Genomic DNA, 16,102 nt, shown 5'->3' on the forward strand with positions numbered 1-16,102 from the left:
TTAAACTTACAATCATTAGGTTTTCAATATAGACAGGCTTGAAAAGTCTTCAACAAGTTCTTGATCATTAAGATCCAATGCAGCTATAAAAGAGAAGGAAAGTAAAAATAAATAAAAAAATTAAACAATAATAACTTAAAAAGGCTCAAATTAAATACAATGATTAAGAATAACAAGTTAATGGATACTAACCTTGAGTTCCATGAAGCCAATCATTTAAACACACTAATGCTTCAACATTTTCAGGCAAAAGAGAACTTTGATACTTGTTAAGTATACATCCACTAATGCTAAATGCTAATTCTAATGCAACTGTATAGTAATCGGTATACTCAAAACATCTTGTGCCATCAAAGAAAGTTCAGGATATTTCCTTTCACTTGATTTCCAATACTCCAAAACATTTAAATCAACATACTGCTTATGATCAAGTTTATCTTGAAGCATATAAGCTTCCAAATTAAATTCTTTCTTTGACGATGCACAAAACTTGCTTTGAAAGCTTCCAAAACTCTCCAAATGGCTTGATGAGATAATGCATGGACTACCTTTACTTGATCTTTGTGAACATGACATATTTGCCTCATTTGGTGAGGAATTAAGATACTATTGAAATAAAACCTCTAGCCTTTCATAAACCTTTTTTCCAATCTCACAACCTCTTCATTTCCATACAACTTCACATAACAATATTCAACAAATTGCACCTTATATCAAGGATCTAAGATGACAGCAAAGGATAAAATAACATTGTAAGAATCCCAATATTTTTCAAATTTTACCATCACTTTTCTAGCCACGCAACATATTTGATTTTCATTTTCAAACTCATCATGAAAAAAGCATGCAACTTCATTAATATTAATTTGAATACTCAACACACCATAAAAATAGAGGTTGGTGGTTAGATGAGTGTTGCCTGAGAAAAGAGTGGTGATATCATAAAATGGTCTCAAAAACATTGTTAATTTACTACCTCAACCCACTCCTCTTCTAATAAACAATTATCAAAATAGGGATCCGTATTTTTTAGGATGGTAAAGGCTTCACAAAAACCTATAACACTTTTAAGCATGAGATATATAGAATTCCATCTTGTAGGCACATCTTGATAAACTTGCTTAGATGTCATATGTGAAAGTTGGTCTAAACATGACACAAACTTTGAGGTTCATGAACCTGAACCCCTAATATATTTCACACACTCTCAAATTTTAACCAAAGAACCGTCAATCACCTTCAAACCCTAGTGAACAATCAAATTTAGAATATGTGCCCTACACTTAATATGAAAATAACCTCCATTAGCAACCAATCCAAATCCAAATGATGGATGTTTCTTCAATATCTTTACCATTGCTTTGTTGTTAGGAGCATTATCTAATGTAATTGTGAATATCTTGTTATCGATACCCCACTCTTCTAAAGACTCAATAACTTCTTGGTCAAATTAGCTCTAGTATGAGGTGGCGAAGGAAAGTGAAAGAAAGCTAACACTTTTTTTTGTAACACCCAAACCTTAGTAATATAGTGTGTAGTCAACATCATATACTGATTGGTAGTGATTGATGACCACATATATCAATAGTTAAATCAATTTGGCCAGGAATAGACTCTAAGTAACATTTGAGAATATCTTTTATTTCCTATACCTCTTCAAAACCTTTGACTTTGATGTGTTTCTACATATTGTTTTAGCATGTGGGTTTAAAAATCTAAGCAAATCCTTAACATGCTTCATGTTCAACAAAAGAAAAAGGATAGCCATGTTTGATGATTAGCTCAACAACCTTGTCCATATACTTTTCTTGATCTAGAAGCGGATAGGAAGATATTCTCCCATCTACATCACATTTCTTTGCATGCTTTTTCATATTTGAAGTCCCACTATCATTTCTTGCCACATACTCTTTACCACACTTTTTACATTTTCCTTTTGGAATCCCTTCATCATTGACAAGTCTCTCGAAATAGTCCTAAGCTACAGATGTTCTAATTCTTTTTGAACTAGGGGAATAACTTTCTTCGGTTTGGTTCTCCTTGGTTCTCCTCACAAGGCATATTAAACTAGCAAAACCAATTGTTTTTTTTTTTCTTCTTTTCTATAAAACATGGCACCACAAAACCAATTTTAAAGCATATATCTTTCATGCATGTTCTTATAAATAACTAATCTATAAACACCACGCATGATAAGACAAAAGCAGCCAATCTAGTCTAGACAATCCATTCTAAGCTGAAGTAAATAACTAATAAATACAGTTCTTGCATAGATTTTCTTTCATTGCTTGGGCATACTAAGTATTTATTCTCACTTTGATTATAATCTACAGAAGGACTTCAAAAATGGAATTAAATAATATTAAAATAAAATGTGGCGCATTTATATATTTAGAGGAATGAGCAAAATTCATGAACAAAATCTGTCAAACACATCTAATGATTTTAACTCTAGGATTGTCGAGACAAAGACATTAAACAAGCAAAATTCATGACCAGAATATCACCCTTCTAGGTTTGCTATACCATTACCCAGCTGCAACTTGCAACATATAAAATTCAGCTCAACTTCACAAAACAAAGCATAGAAAATGCAGAACGAATGCCTTAACCTACACAACTCAACTATCCAAATTCCATAGGGATATTAATATAGTCAGTGATTGAACTTTTCTTCCTTTTGTAGTGTTAACAGAGGACACTACAAACTAGAATAAAGCTGCAGAAATGTTAACAACTTAACATAGGAACCATATCTGGTCATATTATAATACCTGTCAGTGTCACCCTCTAAACACAGTAACATGATGGAACTATGTTGAAACTTAAATACTTATAGCAGAAGAAGCACTGGTCAATCTGTGCCACTCTTAGAATATGCACTAGTTCAACCTACAAAACATTGTTATGTGAGAGTTCAACTAAGTTTATATTTAACCTCTGAGACATACTTTCTTAAACTGTTCCACTGAATATGTTCGGAACTCAGATGCAATTCTTATTATATTTTTATTTTCAGTTTGGGTGCAGATGTGATTTATCATCCAGTTTGCCTGCCACATCTTGTTAGAGTACTTCAAGTTGCAAGGGCGCCAGTCTCCAAACATTGAACATGAGAATGGTGAAGTTCACTATATAACAACAATAAATGGAATCAAAACACTATATAACAACAAAACACTAATTAACCGTGATAGACTTGCGATAATCTTTTTACTAGGCTAATAGTGCTTAAGCAGTTCAGTATAAAGGGATGCAGTGTAATCACCACCAAGACAAATTAATATGATATATTTTTGAAATGCAAGTATACAATATATAAAACAATAATACATGAGTCTTATAGTATTTGCATCACGTGCTCAAAGATTTGTGATAATTCCTGGAATACCTATCCAATGCTCAGTGATAAATATTTTTAAAAAAAGGAAGAAAGTTGAGACTTAGAGTATATTACCAAGAAAGAGGTGGCAGGCCATATCTCAGAATACTCTCAGCAAATAAATGCACAACACAAAGGTAGTAGCAGGAGCAGAATCTGTCAAGCAGGCACATAGGTAGCTTGGATCGGTAATAGAACACTAGTTGAATAAAATCAATTATTTTCAGAATATAAAAATTGGAGCACTTACTATGGTCCAAGCAAAAAAATGCTAGTTGAAATGAATGCATTCGACAGCATAGAACTAGGTGAACATAATCATGAAATGCTATTGACAAATCTGATGGTGGATGAAAACACCATAACAACAAAACATGGAATCAAAACACCATATAACAACAAAACACGAATTCAACCACGAAATCAACAAAACATTTTTGTATAATGGATAGATTAGATGAAATTATTGTGGATGAATTGGATGGATGGTGGATATATGGATCCATTTGCTACCCCTACCTACAACAGAATCATGATTTCCTGAGAAAGACACTTTGAGAATAAAAAAAGTGATCAGCCCTTGGTAAGGGCCAATAGCAATTCGCATGCTGCAATGGTGGTAGTGCAGAAAGTTTTATCTTGTAGTGTGGTGGACACTCATTAATGATCGTTGGTTGTGATCAAAATGGACATTTGAAAATGCTTTGTTTTTTATCCATCAGTTTATGACTTCTAGAATGAAGCTAGATGAGTTTGTTTTTATCAAAATGTGATGGATGCATTGGAGAGATCTCACGTTAACTGCTAATATAGTTAAAATAATAGTATTATATTATTGAGTGAATTCTTATCACAATCTATTTTTTGAAGTTGAATTAGACTAAAACTAAAATTTTAAAATGATATAAGATAGGCAAGATAGTCCTATTTTCTGCTCTAATTAATCTCTACTTTCTTTTTGGAAAGTCCCCAATTCCATTTGGTTGAGAAAAAAATTCTAATTTAGTTGATTGAATAGTATGCATGAATTATTGACTCTTTGGTACTTCAATTTTTTTTTTTTACAAATATGTTCTCATTAATGTTTCTAACAAATTAAATGACGTTTCAATCCAATTGGGCTTTATTAGCTCCAAACCCACTTTTGTTCTCTAATTTATATTAGGATTTTTCTTTATGCACCCTATAGAATTACTGGTACACCCAACAAGTTATATGAATGACAAAAATGCCCTTCAGTAAAAAAATTTAAAAAGTGCATCTCCCTCAGCCTCCCTCTTTATCGCACATATGCTATTTTTCATTGCATTCCTTGAGTTTCGAGACCTCTACCGCTGTGTCGTGAAACCACGCAGTTAGTTTCTTTGTCGTTGTCGTGCTGTTAGTGGCAGCTCCGCCATCGTCTGTGTCGTAAGTTGTCGTGGTTCCTCCCCCTCCGTTTGTATGTTAATGTTTTGTTGATTGGGAAATCCGTATAAGTAATTATTTTGATTTAATTATAAGTAATATATTATTGTGATTTAATCTTTTTGTAAAAAATATAAGTAATTTAATTATATTTGGTATTTTAAAAAGTTTTTTTTTTATAAATTTGTTGGATATCATAAATTTCAAATTTTTATTAGTATATATTTCACAATTTAGTTTAACAAGAAAATGTAAATTTGTAAATTACAATTTTTTTATTGATATAGTTGTATATATATTACAACATTCATAGTATTGAATATTTATATAAATAGTGTTTGGAAGTATAAAATTAATTTTTTTTCAATAGTTTAAAAAAGTTTAAAGTTATTGTCATAGTAATTTGTTGAAAAATGAAATAGTGATTTGTTAGAAGAAAAAAAAACCAAAATTGTAGTTACATTTTGGTCATTAATTTAAGTTTACTAGAATTAGTTATGTGAACTCTATCTATTTGAAAAAATAATTTATATATGCATTTATGAATATATAAAAGTAATAAAACAGTTATATAAAAAATAATATTTTTTTATGAATTATCAAATAGTAATTGATTGAAGTATTGTTTGAACACTTACATAAATTGTTATGACTGTTTTAATGTGCAGGTTATGGTTAGAACCAAAGGTTTAGGTTGGGCTTTAGGCAGGATTATAAGAAGAGCCTTAGGGAGAGAAGTGAGTCGTGATGCTGATGAAACCCCCTAGTGGTGAAGATTTACAACATCTGTACGTAGGCAATGAGAAGTTTCACCTGTTGTTGAGGATGTTCAACATACGGATCATGCAGCTGACAAAGTCCATGAACAACCTAAAGAAGCAGCCACTGATGATGTAGTTAGTAATGCCGAGGGTTTTTCGGACGGGCCCCACGACACATCAATTCTGATTGGCTATATTTATCATGTTGTAGTGACAGTTTGGAATGGAGAGGTATTTATATTTTTAAATAAATAATGTTTTCTTAAGTATTTGTTATTATTGTTGAAATGATTTAAATTTTGATTTCCAAGAACGTCTTGAGTTAAAGTTATCCTCCCATGGAAGGAAGGCTGAGTGGCGATTGAGGGCTTAGTGGCTGCCACATGATTAAGTCCTTTGATCGCATGTTCCTTGGACATTGGCGATTGAGGACTTATATCGGCTTTTGAAGAGAGGTGGCATAAGGAAACTAGTAGTTTCCATCTTCTTGTAGGAGAGGTGACTATCACCCTTGATGATGTGACATAGTTGCTTCATCTGTCCATTACAAGCACCTTCCATAGCTTTGAGGCTCTTCATATGGACAAAGCCATGTTCCTATAAGTTTAATTGCTTGAAGTTAGTTCAGAAGAAGCAAGAGCTGAGCCAGTACAATGCCATGGGGCATATGTTCGGTTATCGTGACTACAAGACATTTATCGTAACAAATGTGACGCAACACAGTGGACTGTAGCAGCTCGAGCATATCTCTTGTATTTGGTAGGTTGCACACTATTTGTTAACAAGAGTGTCACACACGTGCATGTGGTATTCTTGGATTCCTTTCGTGATGTCACCTAGAGTGGAAGCCACACATAGAGAGCTACCGCCCTAGTCCATACGTATGAGAATTTGAATGATGCGTCTAAGACCCGCGCCAAACAACTTGCAGGATATATCACACTTTTACAGGTAATTATAAGTTAATTTATTTTTTTTTATTTTTGTTATGTATTTTATGATGAGTATTATTTTGAATATTTTTTTTGTTTTCAAAATATGTGTAGTGTTGGATCTACAAGCATTTTCCTTCTGTTGTTTCGTGTATTGTTGCTAAAGATTATCATGAGAGGAAACCATGTACCTACCATTGGAAGTCTAGGAAGGCATTACCAATGTTGACATATCATAAGCGGTTGGATAGATTGACGTCTTATGTTGTGTGCTGAATTCCTTATAGTGACCACCGTGCATTTAGAGAATTTAAGCTGATTTCTTTGTTTTCCGGACATATCAGATGGGGTCTATCTATTGTCATACATCGACCATAGTGGGTTTTGCGATAGTTTGGATATGTGCAAACCATTCCTCCACACCTTGCTGCTCCAATGTTATGCATAAAAGATATTGATGACAAATGGATTTAGTTTTTTGAAAACCTTGCATTGGTGGGTCAGATATGTGTTGCACATGAATAATGTGCAGCAGACTACATGAAGTGGTTCTACATGATTTCTCATCCCTTCATGAGTCCAGCACAGCCTGGGGATCCTCCTAGACATCCACCCGTGCTACACGATGACACATTTATTGAACCAGATATTCCTGAGCACCTGGTGACAACAACAACTATAGACAAAGCACCCGTAGATTAAAATAGCCTCAACATGCAGTTGTAAAATATATTTTGAATTAACTCTGTTACTCATTTTATTTGAACATGCATTAAGTATAAACCTTTTTCATTGTTGTCAATGTCCTAGAAGGCTTGCCAAGCAATAGTTGAAAGGTTGGAATGGTTGATCAACCTAAGGATAGTCATAGAAGGTACAAAAGCATACACTGTCACGAAAGACTGCCTAACCAGAGGTGTGACTGCAAAACACAATGTATATGTGCGGTCACGAAGAAGGCAACGTATGGAAGACGTATGAAAACCTTTAGGATTTATTAGATTTTATATGATTTTTGTGTGCAATATAACTAGACAATGTTTATTATTTAATTTTATCTGAGAACCTTTTCATTTATTTTCGTAACTAGACAATGTTTATTATATAATATGTCTCATAACCTTAGACCCTAGGTCGTGAATTAAACCATAAACCTTAATTAGTCGCGTACCATCAAACAATAAGTAAACCATAAACCCTAATTAGTGATGTACAACTAAACTCAACACATTGTAGTAATTGTAAACCCTCTTTAGTCAAATAATTTTGTCATTATAACAGTCAAACATAAATAATTGTACACCGTTTAAAAGTTAACTATAATAGATAATTATATGAATGTCCAATGAAACACGTGTATATTATCGTATTACATGACAATTATATAAGTAACTAAATGTTCAATCTTCACCTAAATCAACAAAGTCTATTTTCAACCTTGACAAATTTGTATACTGCTGCATTCTACTAATGTATGGTGTAGGCCATTGCTTTGCCTGATGATGATAATGTGTAGACCATAACAAAGCTACTGGCAGTAATGGACAACGATCTCTTAGAAATACCTATTATATATGGACATACACATTAAAATTATCATAAGACAATTTAATACATAAATTACACAAATAGAATGATAACACTTTTACCTGAACAAAATGATTACCATACACATGACCAATACATATTACACGATGTACAAAACAATCTCTTGGTGGTTCACTTCTAAAAGGAAAAAATGTCATGCTTTATTGGAGAGAAAGAGAAACAAGGATGACATTATACCTTGATGCAATCACATATTCCATGTCGGTTATATTCATTCACTTATCCATGGTAACCTACACGTAACAACTTTTGTTGGATTTATTTAAAACAAAATTATTCCATCAAAACATAACAAAAAACTTATATACCATGGATAATCCATCAACAAGTAGAGACCGCTTTAATTCCTTAAATTTGTTTGCCATCAAGCTGGTTGATATACTCATCAGACCATTTTGCAAGTTCTTTAACCAAATGGTTGCGCACCAAAGACCATGAATCTTCACCCATACTTAATAAGACAATAATTGCATGATATCCATAGTTACCATTAGTTTTGACATCAACAATGTTTTCAATGGAATCATGAATGCATGGATGAAATTGATCCAAGATCGGCATAGTCCTTCATGGTTTTTCTTGCTCAGATGATTATGCACTACATTTGACTGAAGAAATACTATTTTGTACAGAATATAATGCATCAACATACTCCCAGTAAGATGGATCACACTTTGTTGATCTTTGATGCTTTGTCATCGGTTTCTTGTAAGCACCTTTTGTTTTGACCTTTTCTGGAGGAGCACACATAGAGTTTTGGTCAGGGTAGGCAATTTCCCGAAGTTTACTCTTTAGAGTAACTTTGCCACATACATCAAGTTCTTCAAACCACTTCGATATGATTTCCATATCTTCGGTTATGCTTCGAGCTCAGATAACCCTAGGTCTGAAAAACTAAGCCTCCGCCAAAACATATGGATTACACCTAGAGGTATGCTACCCACAACATATCTAACTATCTTGCATGCACAAGGAAGACCATGAGTAGCTCTCATTACACATCCACAATGAGAACTGTCAATACCAGCATAACTCACATGCTCATACTCAACGTCAATTTGGTTTAAAGCATACCTTGATAGCACGCCAAGTAGTTTCTAGTATAAGGTAACTTTAAAAACATGTCCAACCACATGTGTACTTGTCTTAAAAGATGTCTTAATTTCAATGTGTTGCAGTGTAATCATGTTGTTCATGGCTTCTCAAATACTACATAGGTCTCCAAGGCTATTATGTAGTAGTTTTTTTAAGGCTCAATGAGCAGATTCAACCCTACATATGAAATACACACAAAAAAATAAACAAAGACAACTATTTTTATCCATTAAATCCTAAACCCTAAACAACAAAAAAAGTTTACAATTTTCATACCTGTTAGTTGTTGTGTTTTCTAAATACATGACCTTATTCGTTCAGGCTTTAACAAATCTTTCTTTGTGGAGAATTATCCATGTTTGGTTAACATAGTCAACAAACATTGACCATGGTGAACAAGAAATTTCAAACTTCTTAAGGCACACATCGAACTCTTCCTCAGAAGGACAATCAACCAAACTTCCCCAAGCTTCCATGACATAATCTCATGCATTTTTTTTACCAACCAGGGATTTACACTTTGTCTTCACATTCTTATCAATGTGAAATGGATAGAACAATTTGGTACACTTAGGGAATATGGTTTTTACTGCATTCATCACATCTGAGAAAAAGACCTCGATACCATTCTAGAGCCCAAACAACATTATTTAGATATTCTCTCTCCAAATAGGGGGAAAAGCAGCAAAGAATGTCATCCTTGTTGGTGTGACACCACAACGTCAAGTAACGAGAGCCTCTACCTATTTGTTTTGTAGGTACTATTTATTAAAAATACCAAATTACAGACATTGCATAGCCTGACTACATCAGGATTACTCCAAAAGATATCACGTACAACATCTTCATCCTTCAATCTATGTCAATGAATATACTGATCCTATTCAAAAAGCTTCATTAGTTGTTGTATTTCGGTATTACTGTCTCTTATGGAAGAACGGTATGCATTTCATGCATTGTATACTTGCTTGATTTTTGTATAACTATTAGCAATGTGCTCCTTCAACGTTAGCAAATATATGTCTTGGTTTCATCATTGACTTTATCATATCAGCAATAATAATCTTTTCCTCCTTAGTCGATCGACCAACATATGAATGTCTAACTAATGACTTGGCCAATTCATGATTGTGACTCCCACACATTAACTTCACCATCCATCCTTCACCTCCAACCACTGGTTTCCCACACAACTTAAAGGGACAGCCACATTTTCTACTGCCAGTAATTGTTTTTATCAAATCTTTCTTCCTGGCCCTATATTGACCACTTCTTTTACAACCAATTAAGACAAATGATGTCCTTCCTCTCATACCAGTATTTGTGTTTGACCTCATAATCACTGCCACAAAACCAATTTCATAAGCAACAACTCAGCCTAATTCAAAACATCATCACGGGTAGCAAACACCTACAATGCAATCCAAACATCTTTAGTCTTCAAGGGACATTCATTAGCTTACTTTAACAACAAAAATTAATTTTAATACCTTAGAAGTATTGAGGGAATTAAAACAATCAACATGTTCTGATTTCACACTAGATTCGTCTCCATTTTCTACATTCATATCAACTTCTTCAAACATTATACTGTCATGCATTCAATGATCTTCGTCCATCTTAACAAAACATTGAAAAATTTCAATAACAAACAAATGACACCTAACCACAGCATACATATACTATCACATAATTTTTGTATTTTTTTACTGCACTTAATAATATAATACATTAAAATTAATAACCATATATATTAGAAAACCATCAAAATCAAGTTTTTGAACTTAAAATTGGTAACCATATAATACATAAAAATTGATAACCATATATACTAAAATCTCTAATATTACTGAACTTAATTGCGATTCATCAAATTATAAGCACTAAAAATAACCAATTTTAAAGTACAACGACTCAAATAAATTATAAGTCTAAATTATTTTACAATTAATACCACTTCATAAATATAAAAACAAATACTTATGAATAAATTATGAAACTAAACTTATTTAAAAATATTTAAAATAATAATACTAATTACATTTAAAATAAACAATAAAATAATTTTTATAAAACTAAAAAAAAATAACTTATGAATTAACAATCCATAAGTAACATACTAATGTTTAATCTGTAAGTTATATAAAACTTACATATTATCAATTCATAACTATTATGTAACTTACGGATTCATAGTTTGTAAGTTTTATATGCAAAAATAAAAATTATATCGAAGAGAAGTTGCAACTTACCTTTACCGTTAACAACCACACCGATCACCACCACCATCACCACTTGCTGACATACCTCTGTAAGATTTTCAGCTCGACCAAAGCAGACACAATGGACTTCTCCTCTCATGAGAATGAATGAATGCCACGAAACCAATAGAATGAATGAATGAGTGAGTGAAGAAGGTGAAAGAAAAAGGTAAAAGGAAGAAGAAGAACTAACACGGGTATTTCTGAAATATCAAAATATTGCTGGGTACACAAAGCAAAAGCCTCTATATTATCCCGGTTTGCTACCAATTGGGCTTGGATAATCTGGTTCTTTGGACCAGCTGCAACAAATATTGGCCTTTATGTTTTTCTGTTTTGTAGCATTAGATAGACTTTAACCAATTATTTGAATCATTTGTAGAGGGGCCATAGCTGTTTTTTCTGTAATGGGTTTTGACACCCCTTTGTGCCCTCCTATAGTAATGTATCTTTTTTCTTTCGATTAAAAATAAATATTAGCTAGACTTGGATGGTTTATAAATTAGTAAAATACTACGCGTCTGAAAGACAAAAAATGCACCAACGAGAACGAGTGGTTACCTGTATACGAGCACTCTAGCCATAGAAAGGTAGTTAGTAAATTAATAAACCAGCCTTCATGTCATTCAATAATTCCTAATGCAAAAGCAACATTTGTAACTTCTTTTAGATGTGAAAATTTGCTTATAAATAATTTTAAATAAGCGAGATATTTCTGTTAGATTTCATCTTAAAACCAATTGGCATTAAGTGAAGTTGTCCAACAGGTATATAAGCTGCACTCCAAGGATTGAGGCAGCCGATGTGAGACTTGGGTATTTCCCAATACACCCCCTTCACGCCCAGCACTTATTAGGCTTGGTGCGTGAACCACAAATGGTGGGTGCCCGTCGCAGCAGAAGCGAAGGCGAGGTCCCAGGGTCAGAGCCTGCTCTGATACCATGTTAGATTTTATCTTAAAACCAATTGGCATTAAGTGAAGTTGCCCAACAGATATATAAGCTGCACTCCAAGGTTTTTCTTTTGCTGTCTTCCGCTTGCCCTAGCTCTGTGTTCCTTGCCCGTCGTCTTCCTCAATCTCCCTTTCCTCACTTTGTTCTCTTCTCTCAATGGCTTCCAACAAATCTTCTTTTCATTCGGCTCTTGCCGTATCAAACATCAGGAATCATGTTTCCATTATTCTTGAAATGGAAAATGTTCAATATTCGACGTGGGCGGAACTCTTCAAGATTCACGCACGCTCAACCAAGGTGCTTGATCATATCATGCCTCCGGCCAACGACACGGGGACGGTTCCTTCTACTGAGGAAGAGAGGGAGCTATGGTCAACTTTGGATGCCACGGTTCTTTCATGGATTTATGCTACCATTTCTAGTGACTTATTGCACACCATTATTGAGCCTGACTCAACGGCTATGGAGGCTTGGGATAGATTGCGTGATATATTCCAAGATAATCAACATTCTCGTGCCGTTGCCTTGGAGCGAGAATTCTCCGCCACTTCTATGGAGAATTTCCCAAATGTTTCCTCTTATTGTCAATGTCTCAAATCTCTAGCAGATCAATTAAAGAACGTTGGGGCTCCGGTGTCTGATAGTCGATTGGTATTGCAATTGGTTGGGGGTCTTACACAGCCGTACCGTGGAGTGGGTACATTGATCCGTCAAAGCAACCCCCTTCCTCCCTTTTACAAGGCTCGTTCCATACTCACTCTTGAGGAGGCCGAGATGGCAAAGGAAGCAGCCACTGAGTCTGCTATGATCGCCTCTTCGATTAATTATGGGTCCCCACAACCTACGAAATCAGGACATTCGAAGGGAAAAAATGGTGCGCAACATTCTGGTGGCGGACGGCGCAACAATGGTGGAGGTCGGAAGAATGCAGGTTCTGGTGGTGGCCATAACTCGACCAGCGGTAAAGGCGGTGGTTGGGGGCAGTCCTCTGGTGGCCACGGTGAAACCACTCCTCCGCAATGGCAGCAACAGCAACCATTTCCATGGGGATGGTATAACCCGACCTGGCCTATTCCTCCTTGTCCATTCCCAAATCAAGGATGGGTTCGGCCCAATACTCCTCAACAGCGCCAGGCAGATTTGCTCGGCCCAAAACTGCCTCAACAGGCCTATGTACATCAAGCAGCATCGCCTAATCCTCATGGGCAGTGGTTCGTACACTCCAAGGATTGAGGCAGCCGATGTGGGACTTGAATATTTCCCAATAATTTCATTTCTCAAATCAGTTTTACGCAGCGGGGATGGTGGTCTATGGTGGCTGAGAGGATAAGATTTAGCAAAGAAAGAAGAAGAGAGTAATTTGGATAGGTGTGTTCAAATAACTTTTTTGAACTGAATTTAATTGAAACTGAATTATAACTTAACTGTAAATAACTAAATTATTTCTGTAAAAACTAAAACTGAATTATTTAACGGGTTCAGTTTTATAAACTGAACTGGTATGGAACAGTTCAGTTGTAAATTGTTTCAAACTTTTAATAATAAAAAAAAGGAACGCAATGTTTCACTCTTTCACTTTCGTGAGTTAGACAGAGAGTCAAAGACAGAGCACTTTGCCAAACAAAGAGTCTTTGTCCTTGCATATGTTAAGATTTGAGATTTGTGATAGTGAGCAATGGTTGATTGTTATTTCACATTTCCTCTTACTGATGTTAGATTTTTCACCTGCAAACTGAATGCGCAACTAGCGAAGTTTTCCACGGAAAAATGGGTTCATATCTAATGAAGGATATCTTGTTTCAACTAGTCAATGAAGTGACAAACTTATTTCAATCAGCCAAGTAGTACATTTACATTATATCATAAAACAACTTCTTGGGTCTAGGAACAAATACTTCATACGACCAACAAGTAGCTGAAGTCTGTGTTATTATTATCCTTAAATTATATAAGAACTGAACTGTTATTAATAACTGAACTGAACTGTTTTCTCCCATAAGCAGTTCAATTATTAATAACTATCTAGTTAAAGGGAAAAACTGAATTGAACTTTGGCCACCCTAATTTTGAGGATTTGAGGTCATTTTAAAATTAAAAGGGGTGCAGATAGTAATATTTTTTTTATTGGTATTATGATATTAAGACGAAGTATTTATTATTTTTACCGATGATTAGTTTCACTCGGAGAACTTGATCGACCATCTTTATTGGGTTTCTTCTCTCTCAATTAGGTTTCTTGCATACACAAGTTTGAATCTAAGATCTTGCTTAAGAAAATAGAATCCAATATCACTCGAACAAATAACTTGTTGGTAGGTAAGTATACAGGGTGTAGGAAGAAATACTGGCTGATTTATCCCAAATGCTCTAGTTTCTTAGCTCCAAAAATGCATTTATTCTAGGAGAGTTACTTCCTGCATCTCTGGTTTTGTTTTGTGCACCCCTTTTGGAAAAACATTTTCAGAAAACCAACATGCATTTCGGAGAACACAATTTCAGAAATATGTTATCATAATTCTGGAAATGAATTTTTAGATTGCATGTTGTTATTCAACTATCCAGAAATATATGGAAATTGAAAAAAAAAAAAAAAAAACTCATTTCACCTGAAGTATATGTGACTTCTACACCTCAAGAGTCTCTCAACAAACGAGAAAGGAGAAATAATGTAGAAAGGAAGTTATACGAAGGGAAAGTGTAATTAGAAGAAAAGGAAATGCGGGAAGCAAGAGCCTTATTCTTGTTAAATACAAGCTGATTCTGTCCAACCCATTAAAAACGATGCAAATGATATTTTAGACTTTTTCTTTTTAAATTACTTATCCTTATCTAATGATTTCAAATTTATATTACTTGAATTGATTATGTATTTCCTTTTTTTTTATGGAATTATGGATTTCTTTTATAATTTAATTGTTAAATTTTGTCCAAATTAAGATATTCATAGAACATACAACATGGAGTCCGCAAGCAAGTGCATCTACATCTAAGACCCAATAGGAGGATTTGCATACCGAATTTTTTGTTCACTCGCAATGATGAATATGACACAATATCGGAAAGTAAATCCACTACATGCTATGTCCAATAACCAAAAACATATGCACGACGAGCATGATTCTCTCCGTTCATTATTAATGCCAACGCTTTCATGGTTTCATATTAGAGCATAAAGGTATATAGTATGAACATCAGGCCACAAACACTGCGTAATGAAGATTATCTCTACTTAAAGATATCATGTATGCTATCCAAACTTGTGCTAATAAAGTAACTTAGGGAACTGATACCTCCGTTTCTGAATATAAGAATTCTTTTAACGAATTTATATTCTTAACAAAAGTTAGTTAATATAGTTGATAGTATTAAATTCATTAACAATTCATATTCTTAATTAATTTTTCACTTAATTAATTAATATGTGTTAATCTTTTTATTTAATCCTTATAAGAGAGATAATGTATTTTTTAAAATATATATATAACATTTATTATAAAGTAACTAAGGGTATAATTGGATCAAAATAATTAATGTAAAATACAACTTGAAAAGAGTCTTATAAAAAAACAAACAAAATTAAAAAGAGAGTTTTATATTTAGGGATAAAAGTGGTGTTAGATATCACTATCACATCAACCATTTATATGTCAAGGAGGTTTAAAATTCACTTGGTTGAATATGATGCGTGAATTATTATAAATTT

General features: G+C 33.9%; 1 protein-coding gene across 1 annotated transcript; it reads left to right on the plus strand.

Annotated features, from left to right (window-relative positions):
• Nucleotides 1-12,555: 12,555 nt before the first annotated feature.
• On the plus strand, nt 12,556-13,632 carry LOC114398579. The gene has a single exon (XM_028360760.1). It carries the CDS (start codon nt 12,556-12,558, stop codon nt 13,630-13,632), a length of 1,077 nt encoding a protein of 358 aa, XP_028216561.1.
• The last annotated feature ends 2,470 nt before the right edge of the window (nt 13,633-16,102 follow it).

The sequence above is a fragment of the Glycine soja genome, chromosome 19 (genome assembly GCF_004193775.1).
Source record: "Glycine soja cultivar W05 chromosome 19, ASM419377v2, whole genome shotgun sequence".
NCBI lineage: Eukaryota > Viridiplantae > Streptophyta > Magnoliopsida > Fabales > Fabaceae > Glycine > Glycine soja.